This window comes from Amblyomma mixtum, chromosome 5 (genome assembly GCF_055824585.1).
Source record: "Amblyomma mixtum isolate Tamu chromosome 5, ASM5582458v1, whole genome shotgun sequence".
In the NCBI taxonomy this organism is placed as follows: Eukaryota; Metazoa; Arthropoda; class Arachnida; order Ixodida; family Ixodidae; genus Amblyomma; species Amblyomma mixtum.
In genome coordinates, this window is record NC_143016.1 from 175,210,082 (window position 1) to 175,227,760 (window position 17,679).

General features: G+C 48.4%; 1 protein-coding gene across 1 annotated transcript; it reads right to left on the reverse strand.

Moving 5' to 3' along the window:
* Positions 1–1,319: 1,319 nt before the first annotated feature.
* Positions 1,320–3,755, reverse strand: LOC149344775 (uncharacterized). The gene is made up of 4 exons (XM_089547301.1): positions 3,648–3,755; positions 3,203–3,302; positions 2,388–2,575; positions 1,320–1,769 (listed from the first exon to the last, which is right to left on the reverse strand). Exons 1-4 carry the CDS (start codon positions 3,753–3,755, stop codon positions 1,320–1,322), a joined length of 846 nt encoding a protein of 281 aa, XP_089403427.1.
* Positions 3,756–17,679: the final 13,924 nt, after the last annotated feature.

The window sequence follows — 17,679 nt, forward strand, 5'->3', positions numbered from 1 at the left end:
TCATTAGGCGGCTGTGGTTCTGGTTAAGCATTAGCTCCGACTTGACCTACATTTGTTGAAAATGCTTTTTTTTGCCGCCTATTGTGTCAGAACCGACCCTAATTTTACACTATTTCTTGAGCGTAATGAGGCAAGTGAGTCTAGCCCGCGGGTGGTAAAAAAAACGACCAACCACTTAGCCTGGTTAGGCGAAATGCGAAGCTGTAGTGCTCGCACTTTGCGTCTCACTTCTGTTTCGGTCCCAGGCTCGGCTTAAGAGGGCATTGTCAGAGCGGTGTTTTCTGGATCCATTGCGCACGGATGTCAGTTCGTGAAGACGATGATATCATAAGCAAAGAGCGAGATACTGACAGCTGAACACGCGGAATATTCGACAGTAGCGTTGACAAAGCAGAGAAAGTCGAAGCCGGCGTTCCGGTGTTCCCCGCTCCGGTGTTCCCCGCTCAAGTGAAATCGGCCCAAGGCCAAGGTACTGTTGCGGCGTTTGAGGCCAGTAATGGGTGCATGGTAGGCAAAAAGTTCCCAGGCCACATGGCCTGATTTTGAGAAGTATAGTCTCGCATTTACCACACCACCTAAAGCTCAAAATATCTTTAGAAGGCAAGAGAAGTATCGTTATAAACTCTAACTCTGATAGCTTTATCCGCGTCTTAGGTATTAGGATACACCGATGTAACGCAGACCTTGTCGCCTGCAAACTTCTGACCAACCCTTTACATTACTATTCTACCCCCTCCGCTAGCTACTATGCTGGTTTTTAACTCAGTTTTTTTTTATGCAGTCCTTGCTGCCCTTCCCCATTGTGTCCAGGACTTTAGAGCTGTCTTACATGGTGCAACTGACCGAAGTTAAATTAGTTGCATCAGATAGTTCCAGATGTCTCGCGTCTGGATGCTAACATTCAAGACAGTTTCACCCAAGCTAAGCTTCTGAGCTCCGTAGAGCTACAGGTGAAAAGCCGTCGTTCTCTGGTCATTGCCTCAGAACCAAAGCCTGAGTAATGAGTAATTACTCCCTTATTACAAATCTACTCCACCTTGGGGGATTCCCCTAAAAATATTTGGTCAAAGACTTTCATCCTCAAGCTTCCTTGCCTCCCTAAACATCTAGAATATTTTTACATCCATTACGCCCTTGGAGTTTGCGGAAAGGTAACTGTGCACGGGCCGGCATCGGGTGATGAACAACGTTTATTTCCGATAAGATGGCATATATATACAGTGCGCTGACGTACTTAGTCATGCGCAGATTATGCTGCAGCGAGTGACGTCAGACTTGCTCGGCTCTGCTACATCTTCCCTTCTTCGAACAAACCGGGTTCAGCGTCGCTCCGGTAGAGGGTACCGACAAGGTTCACGTCGCAACCTTGTGCTTCGACGTAGCTCTTGGCCAGCCTCTGTGCAAGGGTCTTCTTGAGGGGCGGAACTGGTTTCCTGTTGCGGACCCATCAGTCGTAGATGTTCTCGTGTGCGTCGAATTTTCCTGCCGTCTTCCGTTTTGAGGATCGCCGAGCGAGGTTCGTTAGCTGGCCTGAGGACGACAGCTGGAGACCAGGTCCGGTTGATTGTGTCATACACGGTGACCTGCTGGCCTGGCGTCGCAGGTGGCAGGTACTTGCTGCCACGGTTGTAGTACGTCTTTTGGCGTTGGCGTATCTCACGAAGCCGACTGTGGACCACGTTGCTGGGTATAGCTTGTGGCTCCAAATGGCTTGTAGGCACCGGAAGAGGAGTCCGTGTTTGGCGTCCCATCAGCCTCTGCACAGGGGACTGTAGCACATCATCACGCGGTGTATTGCGCCATTCCAGCAAAGCCATCTGAAATGCAGGTGTTTTAAGGGAACATTTTTTTAGAAGCTTCTTGGCTTCCTGCACCGCTCTTTCCGTCATGCCGTTAGACCGCGGGTGGTAGGGGCTTGACGTGACTTGGGCGATACCTAGGCTGTTCAGAAAATCTTTAAACTCACGGCTGTTAAAGGGTGGTCCATTATCACTGCACAACTTCACAGGCAAGCCATGAACAGAGAAAATTTCAGAGCACCAGGAGATCAGCGAGGTTGCTGTGGTGGTGCGAAGTTCCCGCAGTTCGAAAAAAAACGAGTAAAAGTCGACGATGAGGGCAAATTCGCGACCTTCGTAAAAGAACAAGTCAATGCCAACAACTTGCCAGGGTAGGGTGCGAACGTCGTGACTTAAAAGGGACATTTTGGCGTTTCGCGGCTGATTTTTGAGACACACCTTGCAGCCTTTGCAGAATTGATCAATGTCGCTTGCCATGTTCGGCCAGAACATTACGTTCCTAGCCCTTGCCTTCATTTTATTCGCTCCAGCGTGTGCCGCGTGAAGGAGGCGGATCATGTCGTTTCTTTTTGACTGCGGTATGATTACCTTGTTGCTGCGAAACACGAGGCTATCCTGCGCGTGTATCTCGTCGTGGTACCCCCAGTAGGTCCGAAGTTGCTCTGGGACTTCGAGCTTATGAAGAGGACAATCTGTCTCTGCATATTCCCGCAGCTTTGTCAGGTTGGTGTCGTCACCGGTTGCTGCAAGCAGGTCTTTCAAACAGTGCTCGGAGGCTGAAACGCAATCAAGAACATTGACTTGAAATTGATCGTGTTCTTCCATGCATGCCTTACTGGGAAAACGGGATAAAGCATCTGCTTGGAACAGTTCTTTTCCAGGTTTATAAGTGACGATAATGGGGTAACGTTGCAACGTCAGTCGCATGCGTTGCAAGCGTAGCGGGCACTGGTGTAGTGGTTTACTGAATATGACCTCCAGTGGCCGATGGTCTGTCTCAACTGTCACTGCATGCTGTCCAAATAGATAATCATGAAACTTTGTGCAGCCGTGCACTATCGCGAGAGTTTCCTTTTCTATCTGAGCATATCTTTGCTGGGAATCTGTGAGTGACCGTGACGAAAACGCAACGGGGTGCGCTTCTTGCATCAGGACGGCGCCTACCCCGAACTGACTTGCGTCAACTGATAAGGTAACTGCTTTCTTGGGGTCAAAATAACGAAGGATCGGGGCTGTTATCAGGGCCTGGCGCAACTTTTCGAAGCTTGCTTGCTGTTTTTCCGTCCATACCCATGCAATTTCTTTGCGCAGCAAAGACCAAAGAGGGGCGGTCACTACAGACATGTTAGGGAAGAAACGTTGCCCAAAATTTATTGTGCCCAGAAAAACTTGCAGTTCCTTACTATTCTTTGGTGCTGGCATTTCCAGAATATCTTGCACGCGTTGTGAATCTACTCGCAGGCCGTCCACAGTGAGCACGTGTCCCAGGTAGCGTACCTCGATCTGTAAAAATGAACATTTCTTCAAGTTCAGTTTCAAGTTATGTTCGCGACAGCGTGTTAAAAGAAGCTGTAAGTGGTAGTCGTGCTCTTCTTTTGTCTTGCCCCATAATAGGATGTCATCCATTACTACTGCAACGTTTGGCAAACCTTCTAGCACGCTATGCATCGCTGCCTGAAACACTTCCGGGGCTGAGGCAATTCCGAAAGGCATGCGCAGGAAGCGATATCGTCCGTAAGGTGTGCTCATTGTGCACAGCTTCGAACTTGCGTCGGTTAGTTTGATTTGCCAGAATCCTGACGCTGCGTCTACAGTTGTAAAGAACTTTGCTCCGCCAAGCCTACGCACAACATCTTCAAGGGTCGGCATGGGGTAGTTCTCTCGTAGCAAAGCTTTGTTCAGTGCTGTGGGGTCTAGGCAGATGCGCACTTTTTCTTTCTTAAGCACCGTGACCATATGACTGGACCATTCTGTTGGCTCATTTACCTTGGATATGACGCCTTGTTCTTCATGCACTGGAGCTCCTCTTTGACTTTTTTTCTCGGATTTTTGGAACGCGGCGTGTCGGTAGTGGTGCGTCGGACATCAGAGCGCCGTGCGTGCCAGCCCCGCGTTGCGCGTGGGCGCGTGCGAGTGGTGTGCGCGAGGCAGGCACGAGGAGCGGAGAGCTACGTGTCAGCAAACCGAGGTGTTGAGGAAGACACCTCAGCACAAGTCTGGGGTGGTATTGGGTGCCTGCCCACTCCGGGAATCCCGGAAACGAGGCCGCCAACGCTTTAGCCCGAGCTTCTCTCAACCGGGCATCGGCGGCCTCCGACCAGGGGTTCTCGCGTGAGCGCATGCACTCATTCAGTGAAATGACGCACGCCTACAAAGCCGAGCGTCGGCTCTACCCCCCTCCTCATCCTTCCCTCGACAATTACCATCAGACACTTTGGAGGCGGCTCCAAACACGCACTTTGCCCTCCCCTTATATACGCTCGCGATATCACCCAGTCCACACGAACCCTTCCTGTACCCTCTGCCACCACCCCAAAGCCACTCTCGACCATATTCTTTTCCTCTGCCCGGCGGATCCTCCCCCGCGGGGCCTGGAGCACCTTACCACTTGGGAGGCTTGGGAGACCCTACTGCGCTCCGAGGACCCGGCCAAGCAAGCCATCGCCACCGTCCGGGCTGCCAGCGTCATGAGCCTCCGGGACATGAACGTTTGAGTGCAGTGGGGCCGTGCGGGGGCCCAAGGACCGACGTGTCCAAAACTCCCTTGTTATACAAATAAAGTTTTCATCATCATCATCTCCCGGTGTCGCCTTTTGCGACATGTCGCACTCGCTCTTCGCTGATTGGATACAGATCCGCCTTCCTGCTACGTCATCGTGACGTCGCCCCAATTTACTACGATTAGTCGAACAACGGAATGCGCTGAAGCAATTCGCGTGGGCGACGGGCTACGAAATTGATACTAGACGCCATGGATCCCAATCTCCTTGCCTGGTTCTTGAGTTGCGAAGAAGAGTGGCGTGTCCGCGGACATCGCGACCAGTTTGCCTTGGCCGACGAATATTGTCGGCGGCATTACCAGCTGTCGACGAGCACAGCACTGTGGCTACCGTCTGCTGAGCCGGACTGCCACTCGCCATGCGAACTTACTTTGCACCGTCGTAAACAGACGACGAAGCAGACGTTCCCCGCTGCGACGAGATGGCCTTGGCAGCGCTTGCGCTCGCATCTACATGACCCTTCAAGGCGTTTTAATGCACGTTAGTGCAACAAAACAGTGTCTGCACGAGCCAAAGAGGATTTAAAGCAATGTGACGACTTTTACAAACCTACAACTGAACATTAGAGAGTTTTAGTATTGCGGGCTTTGCGTAATTGCATGCATAGCGGAATAGCGGGTCCAGAGTGCGCATGCGCAGAACGCTAATAGGGAAATAGGAGAACGGGAATGAGGGGCTCGTTATAAATATGAGAGAAGCCAACACCCACAGGAACCAAGGGAACAGGGGATCTTTAATTCATTCATTTATTTTGCGTTTGCGTACGAACGCAATCGGCAGTTGCGCCATCCATGTTTTGCGCCCTTAGCGTGAAAACATGGCGGCGTCCTTCCATGCAAGAGCCGCCCGCTTGAGCCAATTCAGCAGTCCTTGCGATTCCGGTCGGCATGTTTACCGGCAACTTTTGGTGTTGTTGCTTTTCGCTATGACTTACCTTGCTTCGACGATAAAGTTTAAGCTGCAATTCAGCCTAGTTTTTGAGATACGCTCTCGATTCTGGAGCGCGCAAGCCTAATGGGTCCTCCAGCTACACTGCTACCGTCTGCAACTGCCCGAAACGCAGCCGAAACCTAACACAACCGTCCGGAACGAAACAAAAATAAATTTGAGGTTTTTCGCGGTGTTTTATAGACTTAAATGAAGTAAAGCTAGTTTATATTAAATTTGCAAATGTTTTTTGAACATTAGACGTCGTCTGATGGCAAATATTCTTGCTATCAAAGATACGAAACTACTACTGCTAGTGAATCAGCAGTGGTAGATTGTCGCTTCTCGGAGTGAATGAAAGCACCGCCGACGAAAGTGCCGGCGGCGTTTTCCGTTTCTTCGAGCAACTGCACACACTTTTTTAGGCCCCGCCCTAATGCGACAGGTCGCAAAAGGCGACACCAGGAGAATACCACCCCTCGTCGTTCAAGCGTAGGAGTGGCAGCGGTCGGACGTTAGATCCGTGCTGCCGGTGACTTCCCTTGAATCATCGACTGAAGACCATCGAGTCTCGTTCAAGAGTGGAAGTGGCAGCAGTCGGACGTTAGATCCGAGCTGCCAATGACTTCCCTTGAATCATCGACTCAATATCATTAAGCCTCCTTCAAGCGTGGAGGTGGCAGCCGTCAGACTTCGGCTCCGTGCTGCCGTCAACTTCCCTTGAATCTACGACGCAGGCCTCCTGCAATTGCCATTTTGCTGTCAAGGCTTCCTTGGACAGGCTGCACAAGCCTACGGCGTTTTTGGAACGCCATCGACAAGACCTGGTCACGGTTTTCCTGCTGCTGCTGCCCAGCTCTTGGGGGCGACTGACAAGAGTTCGTCAGCGTCTCCCGTGTCATCTCCGTTCCTCCTCTCCTGGCTCTCTACCACCGCCTCCCTGGACGCAACGCCAGCGACGCATCGCAACTCGCCAACCCGCGTCTGTGTCACCTGCAAGGCCTTCCCGCTCCAACTGGGACGCTTTGTATCCGGTGAACTCTCTCCTTTTTGTCTCAAGTGTTGTACGCGTTTCTAGTGTGTGTTTTCCTTGATTTTTTCGTATCTTTTATTGGCGCCTTTCCTTTAAAATATAAACACGGCTTCGTTTTCTTTTGTCTGATTTCTTTGTTCCTTTCCTCGAACCTGCACGCGAAAGCGTTCCCCTTCAGCAGTCGCGGACGCGTCCACCCGATTCGCGACAATTTGGCGTCCGCGCGACAGGACGAAGCCGTGTTTTTTTTTTCCTTTCCTTTCTTGACTCTGTAAAATGAAACGATGGCCACGCTCAAGGAGTTGGTTGAATTAGGCGAAAAGATGGGGTTGAGCGATGTCGAGCTACGTTCGTGGGTTCCCGCTGAGCAGGAGAAGGAACGCGCTGCACGTGCAGCCGAACGCGACCATGCCAAGGCTCAACCTGAAGCCGAACGCGAGCATGCCAAGGCTCAAGCAGAAGCCGAACGCGAGCACGAAAAGGCTCAAGCAGAAGCCCAACGCGAGCATGCAAAGTTGCTAGCAGAGGCTGAAGACCGGCGATTGCAGCTCCAATTAAGGCTCGCAGAAGCTGGTGGGGGTAATCGAGAACCTGCACCGGGGCCCTCAGCAGCGGTTATTCCACACAAGTTGATCCCGCCTTTCGCTGATCGCAGGGATGACTTAGATGCATACCTCAAACGTTTTTAGTGTATCGCATAAGGGCACAGCTGGCCTAAGGGAAAATGGGCTACAGCACACAGTATGTCTTTGACTGGGGAGGTTCTCCGTGTGTTCGATCGATTATCTCCAGCAGATTCAATGGCTTATGATAAGGCGAAGCTTGCCCTGCTCCAACATTTTCGGTTCACAGCAGAGGGTTATCGCGAAAGGTTTCGTGAGACTAAGCCGCTCGATAAAGAAAGAGGGAAGCAATACGCAGCGAGCTTGCTCAGTCTTTTCGATCGATGGGTCGAGATGTCGGGAACGGCCACTACATACAGTAATCTACGTGACTTGGTGGTGTCCGAACAGTTCATGAGGAACTGCCATACTCGTCTAGCGATTTTCCTGCGAGAAAGAAAATGAAAGACGCTGGACAAAATGGCTGAGGCAGCAGACAACTTTCTAGAGGCCCAGCGGCAAAGAAATTTGTCTTTGTTCAAAGAACCTTTCGAGGTGGGCATTCCGAAAGAGAAGGATGCTCCATCAAATAGACAGACAGTAAGGTGCCTCATCTGTAATCGTTTAGGACATAAGGCTGCCGATTGTCGCTCAAAGCCAGAACAGCTTTATTGCGTTTATTGCCGGAAAACAGGACGTGAAGTAAGTTCTTGCTCAAGAAAGCAAGGAAATCAAAGCCAGTTCTCCTGTTGCGTTCAGCCAGTGTGTGTTGCGCCTGAAGCGATGTACACAACAGCAGGTATGCGTGAACCAGCAGAGGATAAGGTGGTGGTCGGGCTTGTCCGGGAAAAACTTTCAGACGCACAACACATGCCTGTCTTAGAGGGAGAGCTCCGTGGCCTACCCGTACGTGTTTTACGGGACACGGGGAGCAATACGGTGGTTGTGCGGAGGGCCCTAGTTCCTGATTCAGCTCTCACCGGCTCGAGATCTACAGTGTTCCTCATTGATGGTAGTAGCTTGGAAGTTCCCGAGGCAGAAGTCTATATCGCTTCCCCTTATTTCACTGGGACGGCTCTGGTGAAGTGCATGGAGACCCCATTATACGATGTCATAATTTGAAATATACCAGAGGCCCGTAAGCCGTCAAATCCAGATATTAATTGGAAGAAATCAATGCCCGTAGCTACATTACATCCTGACATATTCAATGACGGAGGATGATGCCCAGTGTACATACAGTGCTACTATCCGGTGTTTGTAATCTGTGCAAATGCATTGTAGTAGAAGTTGTGCTTTGTTTTCTTCTTCTTTCGTTCTCAGGCTATGGATTGTTCAGTGTGTACATATTCACTTGTATGGTATAGACGTGTTTAAAGTTTATCTCTGATGTTTTGTATCGTTTTCATTTTGCGTTTGCAGGATGTATAGTGTTTGACCCCATGTGTTGGCCCCTGTGTGTGCGTTTCCATGTGCCTCCACGTGTGACTGTGTGCAGTGTCTTCGTGGACTTCGGCGAAATCTAACTTCTCTGTTCACTACATGAACAGAAGTGTTGTGTGCACCGACGGCAGTTTTTTCTGTGAAAAAACTTTTCCAAAGGGGGGGGGCATATGTAATGTGCACACCACACTGGTCAGGGATTTTGGAATGCGGCGTGTCGGCAGTGGTGCGTCGGACATCAGAGCGCCGTGCGTGCCAGCACCGCGTTGCGCGTGGGCGCGTGCGAGTGGTGTGCGCGAGGCCGGCACAAAGAGCGGAGAGCTACGTTTCAGCAAACCGAAGTGTTGAGGAAGACACCTCAGCACAAGTCTGGTCGTTCAAGCGTGGGAGTGGCAGCGGTCGGACGTTAGATCCATGCTGCCGGTGACTTCCCTTGAATCATCGACTGAAGACCATCGAGTCTCGTTCAAGTGTGGGAGTGGCACCGGTCGGACGTTAGATCCGTGCTGCCGGTGACTTCCCTTGAATCATCGACTGAAGACCATCGAGTCTCGTTCAAGCGTGGGAGCGGCAGCGGTCGGACGTTAGATCCGTGCTGCCGGTGACTTCCCTTGAATCATCGACTGAAGACCATCGAGTCTCGTTCAAGCGTGGAAGTGGTAGCTGTCGGACGTTAGATCCGAGCTGCCAATGAATTCCCTTGAATCATCGACTCAAGATTATTAAGCCTTATTCAAGCGTAGAGGTGGCAGCCGTCAGACTTCGGGTCTGTGCTGCCGTCAACTTCCCTTGAATCTACGACGCAGGCCTACTGCCATTGCCATTTTGCTGTCAAGGCTTCCTTGGATAGGCTGCACAAGCCTACGGCGTTTTGGAAGGCCATCGACAAGACCTGGTCACGGTTTTCCTGCTGCTGCTGCCCAGCTCTTGGGGGCGACTGACAAGAGTTCGTCAGCGTCTCCCGTGTCATCTCCGTTCCTCCTCTCCTGGCTCTCTACCACCGCCTCCCTGGACGCAACGCCAGCGACGCATCGCAACTCGCCAACCCGCGTCTGTGTCACCTGCAAGGCCTTCCCGCTCCAACTGGGACGCTTTGTATCCGGTGAACTCTCTCCTTTTTGTCTCAAGTGTTGTACGCGTTTCTAGTGTGTGTTTAACAGAGTACACTGTGGGGCCAGTTGGTCATACATAATCTGAACGAACAAACGTAGCGTTTAAACAGGACACAGAAAGATGAGGACAGGACGGGGCTACAGCTCCGTCCTGTCCCCGTCCTGTCCTCATCTTTCTGTGTCCTGTTTAAACGCTACGTTTGTTCGTTCAGATTAGTGTGTGTTTTCCTTGATGTTTTAGTATCTCTTATTGGCTCCTTTCCTTTAAGATATAAACACGGCTTCGTTTTGTTTTGTCTGATTTCGTTGTTCCTTTCCTCGAACCTGCACGCGAAAGTGTTCCCCTTCAGCAGTCGGGGACTCGTCCACCCGATTCGCGACAGTATAAGCTTCCCCTGGCCCGGTACTCGGCTTATTCACAGTGAAATGCTTGGGAAATGGGTCCTTGACCCCACCCTGGGTAAACAAAATACCTTGCGCCGTGGCGCTCTTTGGCCCCGGATGCCTTTGCGCCGTAAAAATTCACAATCATGCCCTTCGGACTTCGCTATATCATAGCAACAGCCTTAAGTCAGATGCCGAAGGACACTTTTGACTATGGTCAATGCGTTCGTGACTCTAAATTAGACTCCGGTCATTTCGAAAATGTTGCCCATCCCATCCCCAAATTTGGCCCACTTTTTTGACCTCCATCGATTTGGACCAAAATCGATGCCCAGGCTAATTTCAATGTGCTCAATATGACGGTAAGCTAAAAATTATCCGGGCCACTCCTGAATTTGGCCCACCCCTGAAGTTCGAACTTCGATTTGGAACAAACTCGATGTGCAGACTAATTTTACTATCACGAAGGTAATCTCAAATTTTTCCCTGGTCACTCCCAAAATTTGCACCACCCCCCTCAAAAAAAAAAAGAAAAAATTTGAACTTCTTCCATTTAGACCGCAACATTTCTAGCCTAATTTGATCTTAGTCATTTTGTTCGTCTTACCTTAGTTTGACCTTTGAGAGACCTTGACATTTAGACGGAATCCAAAGCATGTTGCTTAACAAAATTCGCGTGATAGACTAGCGAGAAGAGCTACCGCTGGACCATTCGTTGTAACATATAGTTAAACCGCTGATAGCTTTTAGCAGAATACTCGAATTATTAGCGCCGGCGTTGGCGTTGTACGAATGTCTTTGAGGAACCAAAGCAATTAAAAAGTCAGATAAACTAATACTAGAGCACTGGGATTCGTCGAACACTTCTCAGACTCATTTTAATGTGCGAAGTAATTGCGGTTAATAGTAAATTTAGGCCGAATTGTTTGGGAATTAAACCCAGGACTATCGGATGGCGGGACGAGCACACAACCTACTGACCACAAAGACTTGTTGGTTGAAGCTGAATAAAAGTGGGCCTAGAGAGTGTGCTGTGGCCTTCGACTTCGCGAAGTGTCTTGGAAACATGGACTGATGCTAGGTAATAATTATGCGAGAAAACAAAAGCTCACGCGTTCTACTCCTAAAGGGGCTCTGAAATACCTTGAGTGAAATGAAATAAAATGAAATGAAATCTTTATTTGCCATCAAATACAGATGGGGGGATTGTAGAATAAAAGCTGTCCTTGGACAGCTTGACGGGTCCACAATCCCTTATTTTGGCAGAGTGGCGGCATCACGTAACATATTCTTGATATGCAAACATATACATACATGTTTAATATGATACAGACTTAGTACTCGTAAACGAAAACAACAGAAAACAACAAAGAGAACAGAAAACAGCGGAACTCACTTCTACAAATCCAAACGAAAACAACAGCAAGGCTAGATAACTTTACATAGAAACCAAATACATCTGCCGGAGGTCCTTGTAGGTTGCCGTGAAAAGGTCAAAACGTACAGAATTATAATAATTCAAAAGCGTTGGTATTGTGTACTTAAGGCACTGTTTCCCGTAACTTGAACGTGACATTGGTACTGACCAATCCTCGAAGTGTCTTTTAAGCTAACTTGGAGTTCTGTCCTGTAATTGGGATAGGTTACGTATATTGTTGATATTCATGTGGATTTCTTGTTTATATACATGGCTTAAGCGATATCTATATAGATTGTGAGCTGGAATTACACCAGAGTTGCTAAAGAAAGTTGAGGTGGAAGCAGTATAAGAAGCATTATATGTGTGTCGGAGATACTTTTTCTGTAACAGGTGGATGTGTTCTATATTAGTGGATGTTGTGTTTCCCCATACTAGTTGACAATAGTTCAAGTGAGACTGAAAGAGTGAATGATAAAGCAAACGTTTGATGCGTGGGGGAAGGATATACCTTAAACGACCTATTACACCAGTTATTTGACTTATTTTGCTTAGAACATGCTTGACGTGATTATCCCAGGACATATTTGCGCAAAAAGGTGACACCCATACATTTGAAATTCTCGACTAAAGCGATGCATCGTGAGTTTATTATAATAACTTGATGCGGAGGTATGTGCTTGTTCTTCGGCCTGAATATAATCGCTTTTGTTTTGCTTTCATTTACCTTCATTGCATTTGCTCTCGACCATTCCTCTAAGGATTTCATTGCACTGTTACATTGTTCAACAAGAAGATTAATATCATTGCCAGCAAAAAAAATACTAGTGTCATCTGCATAGATAATATATTTTGCTTTAGGGTTAATAGTGACGATATCATTCAGATAGAGATTAAAAAGTAAAGGTCCTAAAATACTTCCCTGCGGCACTCCACAATTAACAGCTTTAGCTTTCGATGTAAAGGCACCTATTTTCACAACTTGAGTTCTATTGGATAGGTAGGATTTCATAAGAGCTAGTGCCTGTCCTCGTATTCCGTACTTACCTAATTTTTCCAGCAAAATGTTATGGTTAACTAAATCGAAGGCTTTAGCTCAGCGACATCTGCCGCATCGACAGCGCCTTTAAATTGCTTTCCTCTCACGACGCAGAGGTTCGAGACCTGGCGAAGCGAGCAGTCACCGAGGTCACGACCAAAAGACTAGGACGACAAGTGACCGAGGCCGACGTAGAAAAGTCCACGAAAATGCCAACAACTATTTCTTTGTTTTCAAACGCCGTTAATATATATTCTTTCTGCTCTAGCAACGCTAATTCAACTGATTTGTTTTTACGGAAACCGAACTGGTGTGGTGTTAACAGATTATGTTTTTCAATGAAATTTGCCATCCTCGAATACAACACTTTTTCAAAGAGCTTTGAAAAGATCGGTAAAATAGATACCGGCCTGTAATTTCCCAGCTCATTACAATCTCCTTTTTTGTACAGAACAGTAACTTTTGCGCACTGCATTCTCGCTGGGAAAGTTGCTGATTCTAAACACATGTTAAAAATGTGGGTGAGGATGGGAGCAATAATATCAGCTACATGTTTGATTGGGCGTACTTGAAAACCATCTATGTCACAACTGCTAGAGTTCTTTAAGGCTTGTATAACGGACATGATTTCATCCACTGTTACAGGCTGAAGGTATATTGTGTTGTTAATATAAGTGGAAACATATTTGCTAGCATGAGAGGATATAGAGCAAGCAGAAGCGATACTAGTGAAAAAATTGTTAAAAGCATCAGCTAGTTCTGCACCGGATAATACTTTTCCATCAACTTGTAATTTCAATGAAGGCTTATGCGAGTGACCACGATTAAGGATGGTGTTCAACCTCGACCATAACAGACTGTTTTGACGGCACTCAATATCCAACAAAGATGAATAATATGCTGCTCGTGCATTTCGCAACTTCTTTGTTAGCTTATTACGATGCTTTTTTAAATTGGACAAGATCATCTGCTGATCGCGTATGAAGGAAATGTTGATGTAGCTTGTCCCTCGTTTTCATTTCACTCCGTAATTCAGGTGTAAGCCATGGTTTGCGTGTTCTTTTACTTTTTTTGCGTGTTCTTGACGGGAAACTCTTCTCGTATAGTTGGGTCAGTATATCCATGAACTTATCGTACGCTTCACTGGCATTTGTGAGATTACCGATCGTGTCCCATTCTACTGACAACAAGGCGTCACGAAAGGAATTCAGTGTTGTGTCTGTTATTAGTTGGTACATTACTGGTGGGGATTTTTTTCTTATTGACCTGCTTGATTCTACACACAAGAACACTGGCAAATGATCGGTGATAGAACATGACAAAACTCCAGATTTAACATTCGGCCCCAAGGAATTGGTAATAAATAAATCCAGAGTGGACTGGCCTTCAGGTGTAATCCTGGTTGGTGTGTCAATTAAGTTAGCAAAACCATTCGATAACATGACCGTATTGAAAGCATTTGATGATGGACTGTTCACACTCATGTCGACGTTAAAATCTCCACCAGCTATTAGAGGTTTAGAGTTATGATTTTGAACCACATAAGCCAGGAACTTATCATAGAACTGCAGAAACGCAGGCAAATCACCATTCGGTGGTCGATAGCACAGAGAAAATACATGTCTAGCAGTGCACAGGGTCAGCATTTCATAGTCTGGTGAAATCACTGTGTAAGAATCAATGATCTGACATTCTACATCATTTGTGATCAGCAATGACACTCCGCCCGCTCGAGAGTCCGACCGGTTTAGATAGTGGGTATTATAATCAGGCAACCTAAAAACATCACATTCTTTAGTGCTCCATGTCTCTGTTAACATAATAACCGAAAATTGAAAAGAGAAACCAGTAAATAACTCCTCCAGGGATGACACCTTATTTCTGACAGAATGCGTGTTCATGTGGAGGCATTTTAAGGGAGATGCGGGAAATGTTGCGACAATTTCATCTACATCATCAGGCAAGTAAAAATCCACTTCGTTATGCATCCTTCTTTTGTTGCAAAAAAAAACGCACCCTTTAAAGGTCGTCCAGCTCTCCCTGACGTGAATTACATTAGCTCCATCAGTCTTTCGAACAAGGACCTTGCCGTTCACGTACCAAACAAACTTATAGCCTTTTTCTTTTGCTGCTTCCTTTACTGACCGTAGAAGGTCCCTGTTATGCCGAGTCAAGTTTTCTTGAAAGAAAATTGCACATGAACTCACATGAACTCACATGAATGCACATGAAAAGAAGAGCACATGAACTCTCTCAATCATTGCAATGTGTTGTCATCACCACATGAGCCAGTAATACACCTCTACACGCAGCAGAGAACCAACAATCACGCGCGGACGTTGCTGAGCCCTTCCCGGAGACTATTATTTCATTCTAGCACCCTCAACCGTCGCTCGCACCAGCGCATAGATATGCAGAGATGGCTGTTGCTTAGATTCCTTCAAACGTCAGGCAGCTACCATGGCTGCGGCCAATGAGCCATGTAGCTCAGGGGTGTCAGGAAGCTCCGCCTCCGGAGGTGGGGCCGGCAGAGGAGCGCCGACCATTCAGCGTGCAAAAAGTAAAAAGTGGAGAATCTAAAAGCGGGAACACGCCGAAATTCAAATTTTGTCTACAGATCACTAAGCTTCTACAAAGTGAGTTAAATAAACAGCCTTCCGAGCAATATTCGTGAAGCGACGTGCTTTAACAAACCAGAACCACCGCAACTTTATTAGCGACGCTTTTGAGCTCGTTTAAAGGCGCAGCTTAGGCGTCCCCCAAGTTCTTCTGAGGAGAAGCAATGCAAACCGAGCCTCTAACGCAATTTTCGGCTCCCCGGGGCCCAGAATGTACCACTTATCAAAAATCTCTGACGTAGAATTTTGTGAGCGATGATCGAATGATACTTCAGCAACCCTGGGACACGTTCGAAAATGGCCGCAACGCGTATAATAACCTTATGTCAGGAATTTCACCGCTAAATCAACTAAGCAATAATTAACACTGCATGTGGCATGCGCTTGCCCTGAAGACTTCGTCCCCAGCAAGAGCTCATTAGGTTTCCACAGCCTCGAGGCCGCTGAAAAGACCCTGGCCATTGCAGGAAAGATATGCGTTCGTGTGCTTGCGAAGCATACTGGTTCCAGTTTCCACTAGCTAGTCAGGGGAGCAGGGGCCGTATTCTGCGAGGAGCCATTGTCCATTTCATTTGGCACGACGTCAGCGTGACGGCAGCATCAGACGAAAGCAGCAAGCGGCCAATCCCAGAAATCACGAAGTAGTGCGTGGGTCCTCATGCAAGTGATAGCCTTCGCTACTAGCCGCATGCACCTGCTCATTACTAGCTTCAAATCACAGCCAATGGTCCGGTCGCTTCCCACAGACGTTTGAAAGCCGCGGCTGCGTCACCCAACTACAGTGACCAGTGCCAGGGGACAAAATGGATACGAAATAGAAAACGGACAAAATATCCTTGCAATGCAGACCCCAGGCCTTGACAGGGTGTATTACGCGCTGCGTGGTTGTTCTCCTTCGATCTAGACCATTGTCTCATGGGTGCCATCGCACTGGTAGCGAAACCGAACCCGAACGCTATGCCTGCTTCTGCTTTCGGCCGGAGCTGCGTATGGCGGAGCGCGAGCAGCCGTTGGCTGCGATGCGTAATCGTGCGTTCTTGAGCGTTTTTCGCTTGGGATGTGCTTTTGTTAAAAATATTAATCTTGCGTGGCTATCTCCCGAGCCGGTAATCTTAATCTTGCTCTGCTGTCGCTGCAACTGCGTATACCTGAGCGCACGGAAAGTAAGGTGCCCGCATGGATTCTCGAAGCACCACAGCAGGGAATGCTGTATGGTACGTCGATATGTCAGTACTCTGCAGCGTTCTATGCAGCCCACCAGATGTAAACTGTTGTAACCAGACGCCGGCCAGGGAACGGGAAGCTTTATTACGAGGTGCTCACTGGAAGCCTCGAATCAACAACCCCTGTGCGTGGCGTCCGCACGGGGTTAAATACATTTGGTGAGCTGCCGGCGCATGCGCGGAGCAAGGCATGGCGAACGCGACAAGCCGCGAGCAGGCATCGCGATACGATACGACACTCCTTCCCAGTTACAGTTCTAAAAACAAGCATGCGTCAGACGATCAGGCGGACGCCGCTCCCTGGTGCCCTTTCGTAGTGGCACTTGTTGCTCGCTGCTTGCTCCCTGTGCTGGTCGGGTAGACTGGGATGGCTCTGCCGATTGTCCTGTACCGGGTGAATGAGGCACCATGCACAACTGATGCATGCGGAAGTTCCACGTCTGGGTTAATGTTCGATCGTGCACTTGATACGATGCCGGATCGTCACAGGTGGTCCGAGTGCACAAACCGCACTCTGTCTCTCACACACACCAAGTACGTTGCCAGTGACTTCACTCGGGTAACTTTTCCAGGCCACCATTTCACCACATTATCCCGCACAGAGCGAACCGGCACACGATCAACAGCAACAACTCGCTGCGCACCTCAGCGTTTATCAGCAGATGTTTTAATTTTGTCAGCCTTCACACTCAATGCCTCCGACGTGTTTGGCCTTAGTAACGAAAGGCGAGTCCGCAGTTTTCTTAGCAGAAATAACAGCGGGTGTTCTTCCCAAGAAAGTATGATGTGTAGTTCGGTAAGATAAGACGAAGTTATCAATCCTGTACTGCAGCGACCTAGAAGTACCTCGTTCTTCCTCTTCCAGCAGCTGCTTAAGCCATGCTTTCTTGACTGTTTGCACCGCACGCTGTGTGCTCCATTCGACTGAGAAGGTAGGGTGGCGTGTGCGTGTGCTTAACTCCATTTGATTTAAGAAAATCTTGGAATTCAGCTGCTCGAAACTGCGGATCGTTATCGGTTACTACTTCCACAGGCAGTCCATCTGACGCAAACCACGAACGAAGACAGTCTACCGTTTTAGCGGCAGTTGTCGCCGTCATTACCTTGACCACCAACCATTTGAAATAAGCATCAGTAGGAACAATTTCTCTTTTTTCTTCTGCGAAGTCCAAATGTGTTCGTTCCTATGGGTTTTCACACAGTTGCCATGGTGTCAAAGGTACAGGCTGTGCGGAGGAGAGAACTGACTGGCATATTTGACAATTCCGCACAATTTTCTCGAGAGCGTCATCAATGCCAGGC